This window comes from Lissotriton vulgaris, chromosome 5 (assembly GCF_964263255.1).
Source record: "Lissotriton vulgaris chromosome 5, aLisVul1.2, whole genome shotgun sequence".
Taxonomy (NCBI): domain Eukaryota; kingdom Metazoa; phylum Chordata; class Amphibia; order Caudata; family Salamandridae; genus Lissotriton; species Lissotriton vulgaris.
In genome coordinates this window covers 406,296,606-406,318,781 of record NC_141693.1, presented here as the reverse complement: position 1 = coordinate 406,318,781, position 22,176 = coordinate 406,296,606, and the positions used below count along the sequence as shown (strand labels likewise).

Below are 22,176 nucleotides of genomic sequence, written 5' to 3'. Positions count from 1 at the left end.
CTCGAAAGCAGCCTTGATGGTATGGAGCCTGAGAGGACAGTTGTGCAGCTGCTTAAAGGGAGTGCACATCACAAACTCAAGTACTAGATTGAGGTCCCACTGAGGCAGGATTAAAGGCCAAGGTCGAAACCAGTGTTATTCTTTCAAGAACCTTTTTACAACAGCAGATAAGAAAAGTGAAGGCCAATCTGGCAACCGCAGAAAGGCTCAGATGGCAGAAAGATAGCACTTGAAGGTGCCCAAAGCAGAACCCCGCTGGGCAAGAGAAAGGAAAAAGAAGGACCTGAGAGGGCAGCAGAAAGAGGGTCAACCAATTTCTCTGCACACCATGCCACAAACTTGCCCCAACCTCAGGCATTTACAGTCTTAGTCGAGGGACAACTGGCTGCCAAGATAACATTGCATACATTTGCGGGAAGGCCGAAAGCTGACAACTGTCCATACTCAATCTCAAAGTATGAAGGCGGAGTGTGGACAAGTCGGGGTAGAGAATTCTCCCCTGCTGCTGCGATAGAAGATCATACCAAAGTCCTACCAAAGGGGCAGCCTGATCAAAGGACCAATGGCCTTTCTCAACGGCTCGGAATACCAAATTTTCCGAGCCCAGTCCAGAGCCACAAGGATGAACTGGACCCAGCTGTTTCGGATCTGGAGAACTCTGGGCAGAAACTGTATAGGCGGAAAGCTGTAGGAGGCCTCACCGCTACTTGAGCCAAAAAGTCTTCGAGCAAGAGCAGCCTCAGAAACGCCGGCACACAATACCATAGACATTGAGCGTTCTTGGCGGTGGCAAACCAATCTAACCAAGGACCTCCCTTCTGCTGAAAGAAACCTTGCACTACTGCCGGATGGAGACTCAAATCGTGATCAGCTAAGCATCTTTAGCAGTTTGTCCGCCCTGATGTTGAAGGGGCCTACAAGGTGTTTAACTACCAGGGATATGGCTACATGTTCCAACCATGTCGAGAGAGACAGAGCCTCTTGGCAAAGGGTGCATGACCCCACCCTCTTTGTTGCAATACCACAGGGGGGGGGGGGGTCCGTGAACACCTGCACTAGCCTTCCCTTGATGGAGGGTAGAAAGGCCTTCAATGCCGGCCTGGAGCTCTAATAGTATGATGGAGTCAAGATTTCACTGGAGACCAGAGCTTCTCCACCTCTTCCAGAAGGCTGTCCTATCCCAGAAGTGATGCATTTGTCACCACTGTCAGATCTGGCTGGAGAGGGGACAGCAGCCGACCCAATCGCAGCTCATTAACCATCACTACAGATCTTTTCCAGTTCCCACAGAGATCTGAACCATGGCGGAGGTACTCCCAAGATGCGGTGCCCACTGAAACTTCAGGTCAGGGTACAAGCGCCAGCAGGCATGAATCACAAGCAGGAGAACACGAGACCCAGCAGTCGCAGAGTCAGTCTCACTGAAATCCAGGATAGAGCCTGAACCATCTGTATCAAAGCGTGAATATCCTGGACTCGCTGTCCTGGAGTAAAGGCCGGAAACGGCAGTGTCGAGAACAGCTTTGATGAAAGGGACGCAGCCAAGATGGAGCTAGGAGTGACTTTGGCACGTTGATAGCCAACCTGATGCAAATGCAGGAGATGGGAGATGACAGCATGGGAGGCTGCCTCCAATAATCAGTCAAGATGAGGAAAGACCAGCACCCCCGAGCTGCAACCACTGCCATAATTTTGGTGAACACCCAAGGGGCACTGGTAAGGCCCAAAGGGAGCATGCTTAACTGAAAGTGCTCGTAGCCTACCATAAACTGCATGCAACCCCTGTGGGCAGGCAGGACGAGAATGTGGAAGTATGCATCTTGCAAGTCCAAAGCTACTATCCAGTTTTCTGGTTCCAGAGCAAGTAGGACTTTGAGCGAGTGCGAGCATTTTGAATTCCTCCTTTTTCAGGAAGAAGCGAGAGGGAGCAGGTCTAGGACAGGACAAAGGCTTCTGTCCCTTTTGGGGACCAAAAAGTAGGTGGACAACAACCACAACCTACAGCTGGAGTCGGCATCCTTTCTATTGTGTTTTTGCCCACTTCCTGGCAGAGCAAGGAGCTGGTCATCCATCAACCTGTTGAAAGTGATTGGAGGGGGGAGCGGAAGAAGACCCTGCGGACAATCGTCAGGACCCAGTGGTCTGATATTAACAACCTCCATTGGGGCAGGTGATGGCATATCCTGCCTCCCACTAGGTTCCCATTATGGTAGGAGAGCAAACCAAAAGGTGTTTGGAGACTGTGGCTACCAGGTAAATGGGTGGGTAGACTGGACTAAGCTCAGGTTGCCAGACTCACTGGGTTTGAGAACTGCATCCTCCGCCATGAAGAGGCTGGGAAGCTTGTACACTGTGGTGGTTGGGTGGGTAGAGAGACGGCTGGAAGCCCATTCCTTGGCCACAAAATAAACCGGCGGACTGGGGTTGGCAAGGGGCTATGGAAAGGACCTGGATGTAGCTCTGCTACCCTTGAAGAGCTCCACCGCTGAGTCTGCCTGGTCTCCTAAGTTACAGGACCCATCGAAGGGCATGGCCATAAAAGATGCTTTGCATCCACAAATAAACCAGTCGTTCTCAGCTAGGCTTGGCACCATCAGGCCACTGGCAAAGAAACTGATCTGTGTCAAGTCCAGCTCACATCATATTGTGAACATCACTGCAGCTCTCAGATATAGCTTGGGAGCATTGCCTGGACCTCCACCCGGACCATGGGCAGCATATGTGCAACAGAATTCCACAGCGCAGTGGTTCTTAGACTGTGGTTCGGGGACCACAGGGGGTCCAAGACTGGTTAGCAGATCATCATCTGTGTATTTGTGCAATAAATGCTGGTTTGTGTATTGTTTTGTGGTTAAAATCATTTACAATGCTTACGTTGGATCCCAGTCTTCCAGTAATGACAGTGGGGTTACCCGGATTCCAATTAGGATTAAGTGGGGGTTCCCAGGTTTTAGCAATGATTAAGTGGGGGTCCACAAAGTCAAAAGGTCAAGAACCACGGTCATAGTGCATGGGAGTACTTGACCAAATAGCATGCAACACAGTGCTAGGCTGGTAGAAGAACACATTCACTTGCCTAAGGTGTCCAGCCTCTTGGAATCCCTATCTGGAGGGGTGGTAGGGAATGATCCAGGATTGATTAGGGAAGTGGAGACTTGGACCATCAAGGTCCCCGGGGTAGGTTATAGCATTAGGCAGTGGGCAATCGTCCTGTGCAAAGGAGCCCCCTACTAACCACACATCTACATTCGTATTACTAGCAATTTTCTACCACAGTAAGGCAATAGGAGGAAGTGGGAAGTGGAATATGGCCTTCCTGTGGTAGGCGCTTGCTAGTAATTAGAATGTATATTTACGGGTATTCGGGAGCTTGGGCAAAGATTACAGGCATGTGATGAGGCAACAACTCCATCGCCAAGAAGGCATAGTTGTGTATTACAGAGAACAGTAGTGATAAACAAATATAAAACGCTGTTTTCCTTTCTCTTTTTTCATTTCCTCCAGCACAAATTTAGAGTGTTACTATAAGAACGTTGACCTTCCCTGGTCGATAGAAAAGGAGTAATGAGATCAAAGTACAAGTAAGGAGTGGGTCAGGAGGCCGTATATGGGGTGCAGAATCACTATTAATGATATGGATGTAGCTAGACCCAGTGGTGACTTATCTAGGAGAGTGGGCCAATATCAGGACTCATTAGAAGTCCATAGTTATATTCATCTATTGTGTGTTCAGTGTGACCCTTTACACAGGTGTTTGATGGAAGGAATAAACAAGAAGAGATTATAAACAAGAGGAGATTGGTCTACGTAGATGTATCTTAAACAAAATAGCATAAAGGTGTGGTGATTCTCTGTTCCACAGATACCCACCAATGATTTAGCTGGGGTGTGACTTCAGCATGAAGTACACGTATGTATGAATTGAAGTATGATGTGCGAGCAGGGATAATTCCCCACCTGCTTGACACAGAAAAGATTAAGCAATACAGAGCGATCCTTGAAATGCTGGTCCAGACTAAAGTCTTAGATCATTTTATGAAGGCAATAACATGTAGACTGCGAGAAAGGATACTAGAGCAATTAGACCCCATAAAGTGTCTGCATTTGTTTTTAACAATGCCAAGGTAATATTCTGATAATGTGTTTGTTAAAAGGCTACCTGAGGCAGACCTCCAATTTACTGCTAGGATCTGATGAAATATCTATAAGTGCTCCCTGGAAGAGATCAGGTTGAAGCATGTGGTGGAAGTATTAGACTCAATTGTGAACACTATGGCGAAGCATACCTTCAGGATTTCCTGAAGGGTGAGTTTTATAGTAAAGAGCACTCATGTGCCGGTACCACCCAGATGGACAGGACTCATACGATACTCCTGGATTTATATATCACCATTTTATGTAAATTGATCTGTTCTTCCTGCCTTGGATTATTTATAAAAACATTAAGTCGCCGGCACCAACTTTGCATTAGGGCAGCAGTCCTAATGAGCAAGTCAATAATCCGCACAACCATTTAAACTACAATTTCAATCCAAGTAGGGCACAGCTGAGAAGGGTGGGAAGAGTGACAAATTGCTGGATACGTTCAAAAACCACCCACTGTTAATAAGTAAGCTTATTTTGTTTTTAAATACACTAAGGAGGCTAGACCATAATAAGTCCTGAATTTGCTGAGTGAACCAGATCATGCTCCAGGTGTTCCTACTCTTAAGTAATCAAAGCTACTCAGGGCCTGATTCGGATAGGAAGGCCTCCTAATGGGATTTGCTCCTTCCAAATCGGATCGGGAACGTGTCTTCCCGACCCAGGGCCCATTGAAGTCAATGGGAGTCTAACCAAATCGTATCTGGAAGCATCCGGATGCATCTTAATTCGTCGGACGGACTCTTCCAATCAGATAGGATTGGAAACCATTTCCAAACCGATTCGGTCGGGAAGCTTTCCAACCTGCATCAGAATCAGGCCCTCAGTCTTCTAATCCTCTTCCATGAAGAAGTGAGTGGGCCTTCCAGTCTAAACGCATACTTTGAATTAGTGTGTGACCCTGGGTCATGCACGTAATGAATATGCTACTTACCAGTATGCATCTGTTCTTGGCATGTAGGGCTGCTAACATTCACATCTAGTGCATAGATCGCCGCCTAGTGTTGGGTCCGGATGATTGCACCCTGTTGTCCTGGAAGAGTCTTCGAAGTATCACGAGATAGGTGGCTCCTCCCCTGGACTACAGTGCGCATGGGCATCGACTCCATCCCCAGATTGTTTTTAGCCATTGTTTAGAGATGGAGTGAAGTAGTGAAATGATGTCCATGCTAATGATTGAATGCAAGAAATTACCTGCAGCCGCTACGGGCGCCGGGGAGGAGGGCGGGCGATGTTAATGTTAGCAGCCCTACATGCCAAGAACAGATGCATACTGGTAAGTAGCATATTCAGTTCGAGGCATGTGGGCTGCTAAATTCACATCTAGTGCATAGAATACATAGCAGTTCCTCCATTAACGGCGGCCGCCCGTGCCGGCTGCAGAAGTTTGAAAAAGAGATTTAAGAACAGCCTGTCCTACAGCTGCCTGCTGTTTAGAATGCACATCCACGCAATAATGTTTAGTAAACGTGTGTGGTGTAATCCATGTGGCTGCTCTACAAATATCCTCCAAAGGAATATTACCCAGGAAAGCCATGGAAGCCCCCAACTTGCGTGTCGAGTGGGCCCTAGGGGGAACCGTTAAGGTGCGCTTAGCCTTGTGGTAACAAATCTGGACACACTTAACGATCCACCTGGCTATTCCAGCTTTGGAAATGGGGTTGCCTTTGTGCTGGGCTGAGAAGGCAACAAACAATTGTTGTGTTTTCCTAAAGTGTTTGGTCCTGTCAATGTAGTACATTAACTCTCGTTTGACATCAAGCGTGTGAAGCATCCTCTCTGCCACTGTCTCAGGGTTCTGAAAGAATGTGGGCAGCTCAATGGTCTGATTAACATGAAACCGTGACACCACTTTAGGGAGAAACTTAGGATTAGTGCGCAGCACCACCCTATTAGGATGAATCTGAATGAATGGCTTTAGTACTGTGAGCGCCTGTAGCTCACTGACGCGCCGTAGAGCAATGAGAAAGGCAATGAGAAAGGCTACTTTCCATGTGAGGAATTGAATCTCACAGGAATGTAGGGGCTCAAACGGTGGTCCCATTAATCTGGTGAGGACCACATTGAGGTTCCACTCAGGAGCTGGTGGGGTCCTGGTGGGGGGGGGGGATGACTCGTTTCAGCCATTCAAGGAAAGCTTTAATGGCAGGCACCCTAAAAACAGAGGTGCTGCCTGTTCTGGAGATAAGCCGCTATGGCGGATAAGTGTATCCGAATGGAAGCATACGCCAGATTACATTTGTAAAGATGTAACAAATAGCAGATGATATTAGGAATGGATGCATCTAGCGGGTTGATATGATGGTCTGTACAGTAAATGACAAACTTCTTCCATTTTGCTGCATAGCAAGCTCTGGTAGTGGGCCTTCTTGCCTCCCGGATAATGTCCATGCATTCCGGGGGCAAACCAAGGTAGCCAAACTCTAGGACTTCAGGAGCCAGATCACCAGGTTGAGCTGTTGCGGATCCGGGTGCTGAATGTCGCCATGGTTCTGCATCAAGAGCCTGGGTGTGAGGCGTAGTCTTTGATGCGGTACCACGGAGAGCTCCAGGAATGTGGTGTACCATGGTTGGCGTGCCCACGTTGGAGCAACCAGGATGAGTGTCATCGAGTGTTGCAGCAGCTTCCTTGCCACCAGCGGTATGAGAGGTGCTGGGGGAAAAGCGTACGCAAATTTGCCTGACCAGTTCATCCATATCGCATTGCCCTGCGATTGAGGGTGTGGGAACCTGGCGGCGAAGCTTGGGCATTTTGCGTTCTCCCTTGTGGCAAACAGGTCCATCTCTGGATGACCCCACTGCTGGAAGTACGGGTGGAGTGCTGATGGATGTATCTCCCACTCGTGCAGTTGGTGGCTGTACCTGCTAAGCAGATCCGACATCTGATTGTCCTTGCCTGGGAGGTGTTCCGCCATGAGGAAGATGTTCCTCTGAATGGCCCACTTCCACATGCTCTGAGCCAGATGAGACAGCTGTGGAGAGTGTGTTCCTCCTTGCTTCTGGATATAGTAAATTGCCGTCATGTTGTCTGTCCGGATCAACACGACCTTGTTGCACAGATGTACTTTGAATGACTTCAGTGCCATGAAGATCGCCATAAGCTCCAAGTAGTTGATGTGCATCCTCTTCTGTTGTGTCGACCATAGTCCCTGCACCGTGTAATGAAGTACATGCGCTCCCCATCCCTGGAGAGACGCGTCCGTCGTCAGGATAATCTGTGGCACAGGCTCTTGGAACGGTCGGCCCTTGCAAAGGTTGTGTGGAGTCCACCAATGCAGAGAGTTGTATGCCCGACCGGTCACCAACACTAGGTCTTTCAACTGTCCTTGAGCCTGAGTCCACTGGTGTGCCAAGCACTCCTGGAGAGGACGCATATGTAACCTCGCGTGCGGGACTATGAAGATGCAGGAGGCCATCATGCCTATCAACTGCATAACCACCCTCGCTGGGAGTGAGTGTTGCGGCCTGAACTTTTGAATGAGCGACTGGATACTGGTGATCCTCGCTGGATTTGGCTGAGCTGTAGCAGTCAGAGTATTGATTGTCGCGCCCAAGTACTGCCTCACATGGGCAAGTTGAAGGTGCGACTTCGGATAGTTGAGCGAAAACCCCAGACTGAAGAATGTGAATAGTGCTGGACATGTCCGCGGCGCACTGCCGTGCTGACTTGGCCTGAACCAGCCAGTCGTCTAGATAGGGGTAGACATGTATGTTCTGTCTCCTGAGGTGCGCCGCCACGGTCGCCAGACACTTCGTGAACACTCTGGGGGCAGTGGTCACTCCGAAGGGTAGTACCTTGAACTGGTAATGCCTGTTTTGAATGGTGAACCTGAGGTACTTTCTGTGGGATGGATGGAGTGGTATGTGAAAGTAAGCGTCCTTGAGATCCAAGGTTGCGAGGAAGTCCCCCTCTTCTAACAGTGGAAGGACTTGCTGCAACGTCAACATGTGGAAGTGTTCTGAAAGAATATACATGTTGAGCGGGCGTAGGTCCAGGATGGGTCTGAATGAGCCGTCCTTCTTTGGTATTAAGAAGTACAGGGAATAAACCCCTGTGCCCTGTTCTTCTACCGGCACAAGCTCTATGGCGCCTTTTTGCAGCATCGCAAGAACCTCCTGCTGCAATAAGTGCAAGTGCTCTGCTGACATAGGACGGTGCCTTGGGGGAATGGTGGGTGGAGTGGACGTTAGCTCCAGACAATAACCAAACTGGATAAGTTTCCTTACCCACCTGTCCGTGGTGATGGATTTCCAGACAGGCAGGAACCGTTGGAGTCTCCCCCCGACAGGTGTTAGATGGTCGGGGGCAGTGACAGGGAGTCACTGTTTGTTAGCGGCAGAGGAGCGGGAATTGTTGTTGCCTCTGCCCTTGGCATTGTTTCCTCTGTAACCACCCGTACGTTTAGTGTATGAGGATTGCGCACCACCCTTAGTGAATTGCGCCTGCTGTGCCACGTGTCCTCTGGTAACACCTCGATTGCCTGAGCGACGAAAAGTGCTTCCCCTAAACTGCTGAGACTGAAGTGCACCCATCGATTTCGCAGTCTGTGTCTTTCTTAATCTTTTCAAGTGTGGTGTCCACCTTTGGGCCAAATAGTCTGTCTGGATTAACAGGCTGATTGAGAATAGTGGTTTGTATCTCTGGCTTAAACCCAGAGATGCGGAGCCATGCTTGGCGTCTTAGCATCACACTAGTGTTGATGGGTCTTGCTGCCGTATCCGCAACGTCCAGCGCACACTTAATAGCAGCGTTGGAGATGAGCTTGCCCTCTTGGATGAGCATCTCCGCACCCTCTTTAAACTCATCAGGGAGGTGTTGTAGAAGCTGCTCCAATGTATCGTAGTGTGCCCTGTCGTATCTGGCCAACAGAGCTTGTGTGTTTGAGATGCGCCATATGTTGGCTGCCTGCGCTGCCACCCTTTTCCCTGACGCCTCCAGCACTTTAGACTCTTTGTCCGGGGGAGGAGCTTCACCCGTCGTCTGAGAGTTCGCCCTTTTGTGGGCATTAGAGACCACCAAAGAGTCCAGAGGCAACTGGCCCCGAATGAAAGTTGGGTCCACAGGTGCCGGCCTGTACTTCTTCTCAATTCTAGGGTTCACCACTCGCGCCCTAGTAGTGTCTTTGAAAATGTCAGTGGCATGTTTCATCATTCCTTTAAGCATAGGAAGTGTTTTTACAGTCTTTTCGGCAGTAGAGAAAGTGTTGAATAGAAAGTCCACCTGTACCGGGTCAGCATGCATCTCTACATTGTGGTTCGCAGCTGCCCTTTCGATTAAGGCATTGAATGCTGTAGAATCTTCTGTTGGAGAAGTTTTAGGCCCATAGGCTTGTGGGTCAGAGACAGGCTGGTGGTCCCCCTGATCCCCTGAGGGCAACCATGAGTCCTGTTGTTCATCAGGGTCAGTGTTCTCAGGGAAGGTATACTGTTCCTCCAGGTCGCCCTCTCCACCATCTGAACAAGTGGGTGAAGGTGTTGGACTTCTGGTTGGTTGGTAAATAGGCTCCACCAGTTGAGGGGACCCCGGGAGTGTCTTCTTCTTTAGAGGGATTACGAACGGCTCCAGAGGCTGTGAAGTAATCTTTCTCTTCTTGAGGGTGTTTTCCAGTGTCAGCATCGATAAAGTGTTCCGACTCATCATCCAACAAGGGCTGACGACCAGAACCGCCACTTAGTTGAGTATGCCCCCCTTCGACCGAGTCCTTGGGCATCGACCGAGGCGCAAAAGCCTTCGGCACCACCTTTGGTGGCAAGGTAAAGTGAAGCGGCATCGAGGCTTGCTTCTTCAGTAGAACCGGAGTAGTCTCCGAGGTAATCTTCGGGCCCGAAGTGGATTCTTTGTCCCGAATCCGTTTGAGGGAGTCTTGTACCTGCTTCGTAAAAGAAGCGGACGGCTTAGTCGATCCGACTGTAGACTTCGATCCACCCCCTGGGGAAGACTGGAGCGTGAATGACACCTTTTTTGCCTTTGGAGCTGCTGATGCGCCGTCGGCCGAGCTCCCGCCACAGTCTACGGCTCCATGCGTCGCTGTCGATGTCTTCGGATCGACCGACTTTTGGTGCCGGGACACCCGGCTTTGGCACGGCGCCTCTTTTGGCATCGCCGACTGGTTTGTCTGCCGACGCGGTGGGCTTGACTTTAGGCTGCACCGAGGCCTCCTTTGAGCTTGGCTGCTCAACCACTTTTGGTACCTTAGCCGCATCAACAGTCTTTTTCGGCCTTGAGGTATCCGAAGAAGACTGCGTCGATGACGTAGCAGACGCCTTCGAGGATGAAGGCGTCGATGACGTAGCAGACGTCTTCGGTGTCGATGGAGTGGCGTCCATCTTGGTCGAACCCGAAGGTTTCACTTTCGGTTTCGTTTTCGGTAATGGCGGCTCCGCAGAGGTGTCCATAGCCGGGCCGATAGGCGGGGCGGAGGATCAAGGCGTATGGTCGTGGGTAAGGCCTTGTGGCGATCCCGTGACCTGAGCCGTTGTAAAGGATGGGTCGGGGCATAGCTCATCCTCCGAGCTATCTTCCATGGCCCCAAAAGGTTCTCCGTCGTCCCCTACCTCCTCGATGTCTTCCTCAAGGTCGTGGTCCTCGACTGCTTCTCCGTAGTCGGTCTCGACCTCCGCCGATGCCGGCGAAATCTGCAGGTGAAGCTCCTGCTCATCTGCCGCGGGGTCGCCGAAGATGTCCGCTGGCGCAGGAGCCGATCGCTGGGCCTCAAGGCGCGCCACGCGCCGAAGCTTGATGGTCTTCTTCGACCGGAATCTCGAACAGGCCATACAGTTGGCCTCGTCATGGTCCGGCGACAGGCACTTGTTGCACACCGGGTGCACGTCGATGTGTGGGTACTTTGAACCACACACGGGGCAGTACTTGAACGGACTCCGTTACATCTTATCAACGTCGGGGTCTTGCTGCGTCGACAGGGCCTCGATGATCGAAGAGTCACCGACTCACACGAAATCCCACTCGAAGAGTAGGAATGAACACGAGACCGAACGCGAACAATACTGACGAGTGAGTAAAGCCTTTTGGCCTTAATAAAGTTGTTTTATCGATTCCGAACAGGAGACGTCAAAATCACATCCGAACCCAATGGCGGAAAAAAACAATCTGGGGATGGAGTCGATGCCCATGCGCACTGTAGTCCAGGGGAGGAGCCACCTATCTCGTGATACTTCGAAGACTCTTTCAGGACAACAAGGTGCAATCATCCGGACCCAACACTAGGCGGCGATCTATGCACTAGATGTGAATTTAGCAGCCCACATGCCTCGAACCTGAAGCTTTGGAGATTCCCTGCATATGGCCCCGCGGAAAAAGTCTCCAGGTGTATAGAGTCAGAGCCCACATTCTCTCTACCTTCCCAAATTAATCAGGTCAATCCAGCAACACTAACAGTGGCCAGACCACCATCCTATTATACCACAGGTAGTACCACTAGGTCAGGGGTGCCAACTTTTTCTGGAAAAAAAAAAGCTACTTACAGCTCAATAAAATCATATAAAGCAATATTAGTGTGGTGACAGGGACCACATTATAAGAATAGACTAGTGGATATCTCATGCAAAATTACAAGTAGTGATCAACTCACTATATCAGGCAGGTTCACCAACAGCAAGATAAAATACTCAATTTGGAATGCCTTCACATGGTTACAGCCACTTTTATTTTATTTAATTATTTGTAAACTGAATCAGTACACCAGGCACCTTCTGTTAAAGAGCGGTCACACATGAGAATCTCGGTACAAATCCACAGGCTCTTCCTGAAACTCAGCAGGTTCACATGCTCAAGGAATTTGGCAGCTTATTCCATAGTTCAACCCTTAACCTGAAAGGATTTTACACCCATTTTGATTTTTACATTTTGTTACACAGACCATATTTGCGGAAGATGATTTAATGATCTTAGAGGCCTGTGATGGGAAAATTTCTTGTAATACTCTTGGTCCCATTTCATTCATGGCTTTATGGACAATGGGCATGGCCTTAAAGGTGCATCCATCCTCAATAGGCATCTATCGCACCTTTTTTCAGAGGAAAAGGAAGAGGAGTACTGAAGACCTTGTGGACGACCTTTTTCTTGCCCCTGTAGGACTCGTACAAGGCGTTTTGCTGCTGAGGCTGTCTGTAGGTCAAAAAGGACAACCTCCTAAAACCTCTGTACTTCCTGTACAAAGAACCTCTAGGCTGAGCCTGAAGGCCCAGAAACTTGGATGTGGCTTTACTGTCCTTTAAACCTTTCTTCCACCGGAGCATGTGCCGAAGTCTGAGATGGAGCCGGCGTCTGAGAATGTGCTGGCGAAGCCGATCTTACAGGAGAACCCCGATTCTATGGAGAAGGCGACACAAAGTCTTTACGACGTCAAGGAGTTGGTGAGGTCGACTTCGGAGCAGTGTCTTTATCTGAAAGGCCTCGTGATCCATGCCTCTTCTTAGATCTAGAAGCATGCCCCATTGTAGACTTAGAGCCCGACCTCAACCTGGAACGCGACCACGAACTTCTACGACCTCTTCTCCTTCCTCATCTTCGCCATGAAGAGTTTAGCCTCTTTCCTTTAACGTCTTTGGATTCATTTTTCTACAGCAGACGCATCCCTAGACGTCGTGAGCAGACAACAGGCACCAGACACAATCTTCATGAGGATCTGTAATAGACATGTGTCCTCCGCACTCCCTGCAGGGCTTGAATCCAGACTTCCGACGACATCCTCGAGAAGGAAACAAGAAGACCAGTAACACAAAGTAGCAAGTGAAACAACGGAGAGTCTAAGAAAACAGGTAGCGTCGACAGCGCAGAAAAAAAGTAACCAACGTCATCACACCGATGAGTCTCTCCTATGGCTCCAGTGACGTCAGCGGAGTCGCGAGCGGAGACATGCTTCTGTGACGTCGTCCTAGTCTGCCTGGCGATCTACAAAAAATTTCCGAATGCTGGTGTAGGGTATATTCACACGGTGAGGAATCTACTGCCAGATGTACCCATCAGAAACTAAGTGACTAGTGGCCACGAGTTAAAATGTGCATAGAAAATGACTGGAAATGTGTTCATTAGCACTTCAGTAGAAAAATGTACACTGCACGAAATCACATCAAAAAGTAATGTTCTACATTTTCCAAGCAGATACTACCTGAATATTCGAAATAGTTGGTCAATTTCACTGTCTCCATGGAAAAGTGGCTTCTTTGTTGCCATTTCAGCAAATATTGTTCCAATGCTCCATACATCTACAGGAGTGGAGTACCGAAGTGACCCAAGAAGCACTTCTGGAGCTCTGTACCACAGAGTCACAACCTAGATAGAAACAGGAAGTTCAGACTCACTAAAGAGGTTTTTTGATAGAAACCTCCTATATCCAATAAACCATAAAACAAACAGCTCTACTAATATCCATAAAACACTTGAAAATCAAACAAATCTAAAATAATTACAACTAAAATTTCATAGCCAAGATACAGTAATTTGTTAGATTTAACATTTTCAATACATAACTTCTCAAACATTGGTACAACTACAGCCAGCACCATGTTACCAGTAATTTACAGGGTGCAAAGCTTTGCATACCCATCCCGCCAAGTGGTGTAATCAATAAATTTCAGTTTCTCAGGGAGACAAAATATATATATATATATATATATATATATATATATATATAAATAATTGAAAGGGTAAGGAGCTAGAGAATAGGTGCACAAGTTACTTAACCTCGGTAACGATATATCAGTAAGAGACATTAGTGATAGATTCCTTACCTTAGAATTACCAGTGTCAGACTAGATCCGGGACGTTTGTCAGCAGTACCCATGCGCGTCGGAAGGTGGAATTGTGCGGCTCCGCCTCAGTCGCAGGCACAGGGATGAGGCCGCGGCAGCTACTTAGAGGCCGCGGCAGCTACTTAGAGGCCGCGGCAGCTACTTAGAGGCCGCGGCAGCTACTTAGAGGCCGCGGCAGCTACTTAGAGGCCGCGGCAGCTACTTAGAGGCCGCGGCAGCTACTTAGAGGCCGCGGCAGCTACTTAGAGGCCGCGGCAGCTACTTAGAGGCCGCGGCAGCTACTTAGAGGCCGCGGCAGCTACTTAGAGGCCGCGGCAGCTACTTAGAGGCCGCCCTCGCGCGTCGACATCAGTTCTGTACACAACTATCCGCGCCAGTAATGCAAGGTACTGACCACTGGTGCATTAAAACTAGGGTCCTGAAAGGGATGACCTTAACCCTAGAAAACAGTTCGCAAAACGGGGAGGGTGGGTTGGTAAGGAATCTATCACTAACTAATGTCTTAGAGAAATAGTTACCGAAGGCAAGTAACTTGTGCATTTGAAAGAGGTTAGTGATCAATTCCTTACCTTAAAATAGATACTCCAACAATACCAACCCCGGTGGTGGGTCTGCGAACCAAGATCGCACCAGAAAGTCAGAGAACAGAACGGCCAAAGAAGCAGTCTCTTCCCGTCTCTTCTGTCAAGGCAATAACGCTCAGCAAAAGTGTGCAGCGGGCCCACGTGGATGCCTGACATGTCTTGCAGGGGGACACCGCGTCCCAATGCAGTAGTAGCTGCTGTCGCGCTGGTAGAATGGGCACGTAGTTCTACCGGAGGTTCCTTTTTAGCCAGAGAATAACAGGCTTTTATACACAAGACGACCCAGCGGGAGATAGTCCTCTTGTGTACAGCCTGGCCTTTCTTGGCCCCTATGTAGCCAACAAAGAGCTGGTCATCCACCCGGAACTGTTGTGTGCGCTTCAGGTAGAATGAGTGCATGTTTTGGGTCCAGACGGTGGAACTTTGCACGTTGTGGAAGGCAGTAACAACCTTTAGCAAGAAGGTAGGACGAGTGCAAAGCACAACCATGTCCGGATGAACAGACAGAAAATGAGGTTTACAGAAAATTGCCTGGAGCTCACTCACGCGCCTAGTGGAGGAAATGGCAACCAGGAAAGCAGTCTTCAAAGTCAATAAACGAAGAGGACAGCTGTGAAGCGGCTCAAAAGGAGCGCCAATAAAATAAGTAAGAACCAAATTAAAGTCCCAACGCAGCATCACAAATGGAATAGGAATGAAAAGATGAGTAATGCCTTGAAAAACCTATTTACAACAGGGGACTTGGAAAGAGGGCTGATCAGGGAGCCTGAGAGGCCGAAATTGCTGAAAGGTAGGCCATAATAGTGCCCAGAGCAGAACCCTGCTGGGCCAAAGAAAGGAGGAACAAAAGGACTTCTGAAAGAGGGGCAGAAAGGAAAAATACAGCCTTTGCTGTGCACATGCCACAAATTTGTTCCACCTGCAGGCATATACTTAGCGGTGGGACGCCTGGCTGCCAGACTTCATGAGGAAAGTCAAAGGGAATAAACTGTCGCCGCTCAATCTCCACGCAAGGAGGTGGCGGCTGGACAGGTACGGGTGGAGGACCGTCCCCTGCTGCTGTGAGCGAAGATCCTCCCGAAGTGGCAGTCAGATCTGGGGATCCACGCTCATTCTGAGTAGCTAGGGATACCAAACTCTCCTAGCCCAGTCCAGGGCCACAAGAATGACTTGGGCCTGGTCGCGCCTCCTCATCTTCAGCACTCTGGGTAGAAGTGGTATAGGCTGAACGGTGTAGAATAGACAAGCCAAGCGAGTGCCACCTTGGAAATTTCAACACGTAGAACTGCTGACATTGCGCGTTCTCTTCGGTGGCGAATAGATCCAACGAAGTCTCTCCCTACTGTTGAAAGAGACCTTGCGCCACCTCCAAGTGAAGACGTTATTCGTGATCCATCATGCACCTAAGTTTGCCCGCACTGGCGTTCAAAGAACCTGCTAAGTGATAAAGCACCCAGGAAATGCCTTGCTGTTCCAGCCATGTCCAGAGACGTGGAGCCTCCTGACATGGAGTCCACAACCCCACCCCGCCTTGCTTTTTGCAGGACCACATTGCAGTGGTATGGTCTGAACACCAGCACTACTCTCCATCTTGACAGAGGGAAGGAATGGCTTCAGTGCAAGTAGGATTGCTGGGTGCTCCAGAAGGTTGAAATGGAGCCTGGACTCCGCCGGAGACCAGAGGCCTCTGATCTCCGCCTCTCCAATGTGGCTGCCCCATCCCAGGAGGACACATCGGTCACCACTGTGTGCTCTGGTTTGGGAAGGGTGAGTGATCTGCCGCTGACCCAATGCTGGTTCATGAGCCACCACTGCAATTGCTGTGCAGTGCCCTCCGAGATATGGACAAACTCAGACCGGTCCACTCGATGCTGCGCCCACTGGAACTTCAGGTCCCACTGCAGAGCCCGCATATGCCATCTGGCATGATTGGTCAGCAGGATGCAGGAGGCCCAGCAGCCTCAAGGTCATCCGACTGAAACCGAGGACAAGGGTCGAAAGATCGGAATGATAGCTCGAATGTCCCGGACTCGCTGTTCAGAAGGTTAAACCCAAATCTGCGCTGTATCCAGAAACTGTACGATAATGAGGAGCTTCTAAGAGGAAATCAGGTAAGACTTCAGCACATTGATGGGGAACCCCAGCGATTGCAGGAGGTCGGCCGTAGTCTGGAGGTGGGCGAGAACTTACTGGGGCAAGCCCGCCTTCAACAACCAGTTGTCGAGAGAGGGGAAGACTGAAACCCCTGATCTGCGCAGATGAGCTGCGACCACCACCACTTACTTGAACACCAGAGGGGCATGGTAAGGCCAAAAGGGAGCACAGTGAACTGAAAGTGCTTGTGGCCTACTGTGAATCGCAGGAAATTCCGGTGGGCCAGCAGGACTGGGATATGAAAATAGGTGTCCTGCAAGTCCAACGCTACCATCCAGTCTGAGCAAGTGTGAGCATCTTGAACTTCTCCTTCCGGAGGAAGACATTGAAGTTCCGAAGGTCGAAGATTGGACGCAGCCCCTTGTCTTTCCTCGGAACCAGGAGTAGTGGGAATAACCACCACAACCTACTTCTGGCGGAGCGTGCTCGATGACCCACTGGCCAAGAGGGCCGCAACTTCCTGCTGGAGAAGAGCCAAGTGATCCCCGACCTGAGGTGGCATGACTGGAGGGGTGGTCTCAAAGGGGAGGGAGTAGCCACATCTGACAATTTGTAAAACCCACCTGTCCGTAGTGATGGTGCGCCAGTGAGGTAGGCGATGGCGAATCCTGCCGCCCACTGACGTCTGGTGGGCCTGAAACACCGGACTAGGAAGGTTTGAAGGCAGTGGACTGATGCAGAGACTGTTGCTGCGCAGGCCTATGGCTTTGAAACAAACGTGTCTGGCCATCCCTTCCTTGACCAAGAAAGGAGCGAAAAGTAGACCCCGAAGGACTGCGCGTGGCCGAAAGGCCCAAGGACTTGGCCGTAGCCAGAGAGTCCTTAAATCACTCCAACGCACGATCTGCCTCGTCAAAAAGGAGAGTGCCATCAAAGGGCATGTCCATCGGAGTGTTCTGAACATCCCCTGAAAAGCCAGTGGTCTTCAGCCAAGCGTGACGGCGAGAGCGCCACTGTCGTGGAAATCGCTCTGCCCAGCGAGTCGGCGGTGTCAAGGCAACAAGGAATCGTTTACTTGGCTGCATCTCTCCCTTCAGCAATAGCTTGGGAGAGCACCGTCCGTGCCTCCACCGGGCACTAAGGCAGCACCTGCGCCACTAACCCACAGAGTGGGAAAAACGGCCCAAGAGGCATGCAGTGTTCACAGACCGCAGCCCTGAACTGGCAGAAGATAAGATAATCTTCCCAAACTGCCCCAGTTTCTTGGATTCTCTGTCCGGAGGTGCGGAAGGAAATGCACTTGTGGACGCAGAGGATTGGACAACAAAGCTCTCAGGGGTAGGGTGTTGGGAGAGGAAAATGGGGTCACCCAGGGTGTTGGGCCATGTTCCTATCCACAGGAGTCCCTGTGTTGGGCCTGGACCAAGTGCCTAAAAGGACGTCGTAAAGTGCATCATTAAAGGGGAGCAGCAGCTCTGCAGAGAAAGCTGCCGGCCAAAGCACTTCTGCCAGGAGGTTAGTCCTGATGGTCACTGTAGGGAGTTCGAAGTGGAGAGCCTCGGCTGCCCTACTTTACACCACTGAATAAGTACCACCCTTCTCCGTAGTCACAGTAGAATGAGAGTGCGCAAGGTTCTGCTGAGAAATCCAGATCACCGGCGTCCCCCAAATTCTCTGTCCAGTCCGGGTTTAACTGGCATTGGGCTGCAATAGGGTCTTCATACCCCACCCAGTGCTCCCCGTCCTCCATAACCTGCTGGGCAGGTGAGAAAGATGGAGGAGGATGGAAATAGGGATAAAAATTACCTGTCGGAATCGGAGTCGAGCTACACCGTTCCAGCAGTCTCCACGTCAGGGTGGATGCCGGGGACGACATCTGCCAGGTAGCTGGCAGACGCTGGTGCAGTCTATGTTGGTGGAGGTCGTACGAGGTCAAGTGACATCGGCTGGGATCCTTGCATGGATCCATGCTGGTCTCACGGCGACAAGGCCGGAACAGTCCACGACGTCGGGCTGGAACCGCCAAAGAACGAGGATCCCCAGTCGGACCCACATGCGTGCCGGAGGGGATAGATGGGCTAAAGAGTCGGGCCTTGGCAGACAGAAATTCCTGCAGCTGGGCCAGAGTTGCAGATTGGCCCAGGAAGGGCGGTTAGGCAGACGGCGTAGGCTCCGCCGGAGCCGTGGGAGAGGCACCACCTGCACCCAGAGCTGTGTCACGGGACAGTCTAGGGGAAGGCCCAGAGTGTAAAAACCTCCCACGGGACCGGGACCTTGAGTTTCGGAGCCATGGCCCTCGAGTCTAGGCACAACGTGGGGTCATGAGCCCACCCCAGGCAGCAGAGACACTCGTCGTGCGGGTCCATCACCGACATCATGCGGAGACAAACTTTGCAAGACTTGAAACCGGGCATCCCTATACACCAGGAGTCAAAGACTCAAAAGACAGACAAAAGTCCCAAAAAACTCAGTCAAAAATTGACTGGGAGGGTGCCGGTCTCTCCGGATCTGCCCTTGCTGGAGCGGATGAAAGAACTGACGTCAGCGAGCGAGGACGGCATCTAAAGAGCTGCCGCGATGTCATCTCGGCGATCACGACGGATGCGGAGACGCACAACTCCACCTTCTGACGTGCAGGGGTGCTGCTGATGAAAACTTTCGCTTTCAGATGTCTACACTTCGTAGGAAATTAACTGGCCTGCCACAAACTAAATGGATTGGCAGAACATTCTGATTTTGTTTGTGTAGCATATGCCTACATTCCTGAGGCATATTTAGGACTTTAATAAGTGAATCAAAGGCAGGAGTACCTCCAAAATAGAACTCCATGTCAAAGAATTTTATCTGGAGTGAAGCTTACTTTAAGATAATAGGTTATTTTAACTTATTTTTTTCCAGAAATGGTGATGAAGCTAGATCTTTACTAGGAGACTAGTTAATAACCAGAGGAAGATACCCTTTTAAAAAAACTTGCTGCAGGTAACCAGATCTCCAGGTGTCTGGAGCAGAGGTCCATATTGTGTGAACAAAAGCATATGTAGAAGTCGCACATAATTGTAGAAGTCACAAAGTCATAAAAGATCCAGGTAGCCCTTCTTTGCCAATTCGGCAGCAACAAGACTCATTGTTAACCAAATTTTGAACTTACTCAGGGAGGTCACATCCATTCCAAAATACCCAAGAACTGTTTGCCTAGATGTATAAAGATACAACTTTCAGGGATAAACCAATCTAGAACATAGTCCCCGGGAAGCACTTGCTTTAAACACACTGAAAGAGAATCCTTTGCATATTGTAGCAAACTGCTCAGTGCCAAAGCTATTATTGCCCCTAGACAGGACAGCCCATGTATACAAAGTTGCTATCGTAATGGTGGGGGAGGGGGCGGGGGGGGTAAATTATCACCGGGTGGTAGTAAACTGGTCAGAATCAGAGCCATAAAGATGAAGCCTCCGAGAAAGTGTTTCACAGGATGAGTTTTGTTTGAGATCAAGCAAAGGAACTGGGTGCTCTAGAATGGAGGCTTAGTGCGGAAATCGGGATAGATTCGATTCAGGACCTTACATCAGTCAGCAGGGGCTCCACCCCCACCTCAGGACTTAAGGAAATGGAGCACGCCTTGGTGTCAGAGTGATACCAGAAGTGGGCTTCGGGGGCACACACAGCGCTGATGGACGACCCACCAGCAAGAATTCTACAAGGTGCCCTGCAGGTTCTTGGGGCCCAAGGGAGCTGAAAGAGTGCCACAAATACACTGTGGCCTCATTAGATTCCTCAACAACCTGGGAAATTTGTGGCACAACAGGGCCAGTTGTCGAAAAGGCTCCTTCGATCAGGAGAGGGAGATATTGGCACCTTAACATCCTCCCAACTTCTCTTTGGACAGAGTGGCAAATTGGAGAGGGAGAGCAGGTTTGCGAGCTCTGCTAGGAACAGGACTTAGTGCACTAGGTCAGTATTAGGGGACATCCAGCGTTGCTTCACTATCCTGAACAATCTTCGGGTACAAGAGGGCACATGGACATCGTGCCCTGAGTTCAAACACCAGAGTCAGACCTGCAGGATAGTCACAAACTGTTTGACAGTCCCGGCATGGTTCGAGCCCTGTAGGGTTTGTTGGGAACATAGTTACCTTGCACACTGAAAAAAAAAAATAACGAATTCGATGGGATTCGTCAATCATCTCCCCCTGAAAAGGGAAGCAGAGCTCCGGTTCAGAAATTCCCATTTAAATTTGGACTTTGATTTTACTATAGTTCCATGTATTGGTTAGAGGCTTAAATTACAAATTCCCTACGCAGGGGCCCCTGGCTTCCAACAGGCAACAGAAGTCAAAGAAGAAGAAGCAGGCAATTTGAAGCACAAAATCCAATAGAGACAGTTTATCTAATCACCATGGTCCCAGGACTGGGGGTAGACAACAGTGAGTTAAAATAAGGAGAAAAAATCTCTTTTCTACAGACTTTTATATGAGAATATATGTAACGAAACTTCAACACCCTAGAAGTATTAAGTGCTGCCTTGCGTGATGTGCTTTAATTAGTGAAAATGAAGTTTCGGAAGGGATAATGAAACTCTGCAATGCAAAGGTATGTGGGTAAGGAGGGATTCCATGCAGAGTAGTAAAATACCGTATTTGCTGGCATATAAGACGACTGGGCGTATAAGATGACCCCCTACTTTTCCTTTTAAAATATACCGTACTTACCTATGTTAAATCCCATTTTACAATTCAAGTGCCAAAGTAATAAAAACAATTTTGCAGTTAAAATAACTGACAAAGTGACCACACAAGAACGCCCCTTGTCAGCCATTTACATTTATTAAGCCCCTTGCAATATTGATTCGCAGTTCTGAAACAATACCCTCACTGAAAGAACTCATATCCGATTATGTGAATGATGCGGTACTCGTTAGGCTAAATTGCCTTTCTAAAAAGGTGTCAATTCTAGTATTGATTTTCCCCATTCACTCTCTAGATTTTGAGAGCAGCTTCACAAACATTTGTGGGCAAATTGACAATTGCAACTCAGCCTGCAGAGACTTAAAATGCCCACTTCATACGGTGCAATGGGAATCCTTGATCTCAGTTGTATTCAGCTACATTCTTACTTCATTTATTCATTCATAAAAAATAAGTTAACACCTATAAATGTGATGAATTCTATTTGCAATAGTTAATCTTACTACTTTGGATTCCAAGTCTTTATTTTCCTAAACTTTTCAAAGGTTAAATAGACTTAGGTAAACATTGGTAGGCATGGAGTTTTTTTTACATTTAAATACATACACACAGTGAACTATTACAAGACTGCATCTCAGAATTCTTCATTTTCTAGTACAAGTTTGGCACACGAGTAAAGAAGCCCGTATTTTCCAGAACTGGAAAGATGGATGTGGGTTTTAAACTTCAATTGGAATGGCCTAATCTACATGGGATCGGCAGGTACATGGCTCCATTTGTTCTAGTCCTGTGGCCAGTGAGCTCATTACTGGCATGACAGCTTTATTTTCTCAGAACCACTGTGGGAATATTGAAGATTTGAATAACGTGCATTTGTTACAACAATAGTGGGCTTTTCCC

At 49.3% G+C, this 22,176-nt stretch overlaps 1 protein-coding gene across 1 annotated transcript in view; it reads right to left on the bottom strand.

Annotated features, from left to right (window-relative positions):
• CDK1 (cyclin dependent kinase 1) overlaps positions 1 to 22,176 on the bottom strand; it is a 106,432-nt gene that overhangs the window by 5,018 nt on the left and 79,238 nt on the right. Inside the window, exon 6 of the mRNA XM_086921769.1 lies at positions 13,272 to 13,435. Within this exon, the coding sequence (XP_086777895.1) occupies positions 13,272 to 13,435 (164 nt within the window). The remainder of the gene's footprint in view (positions 1 to 13,271; positions 13,436 to 22,176) is intronic.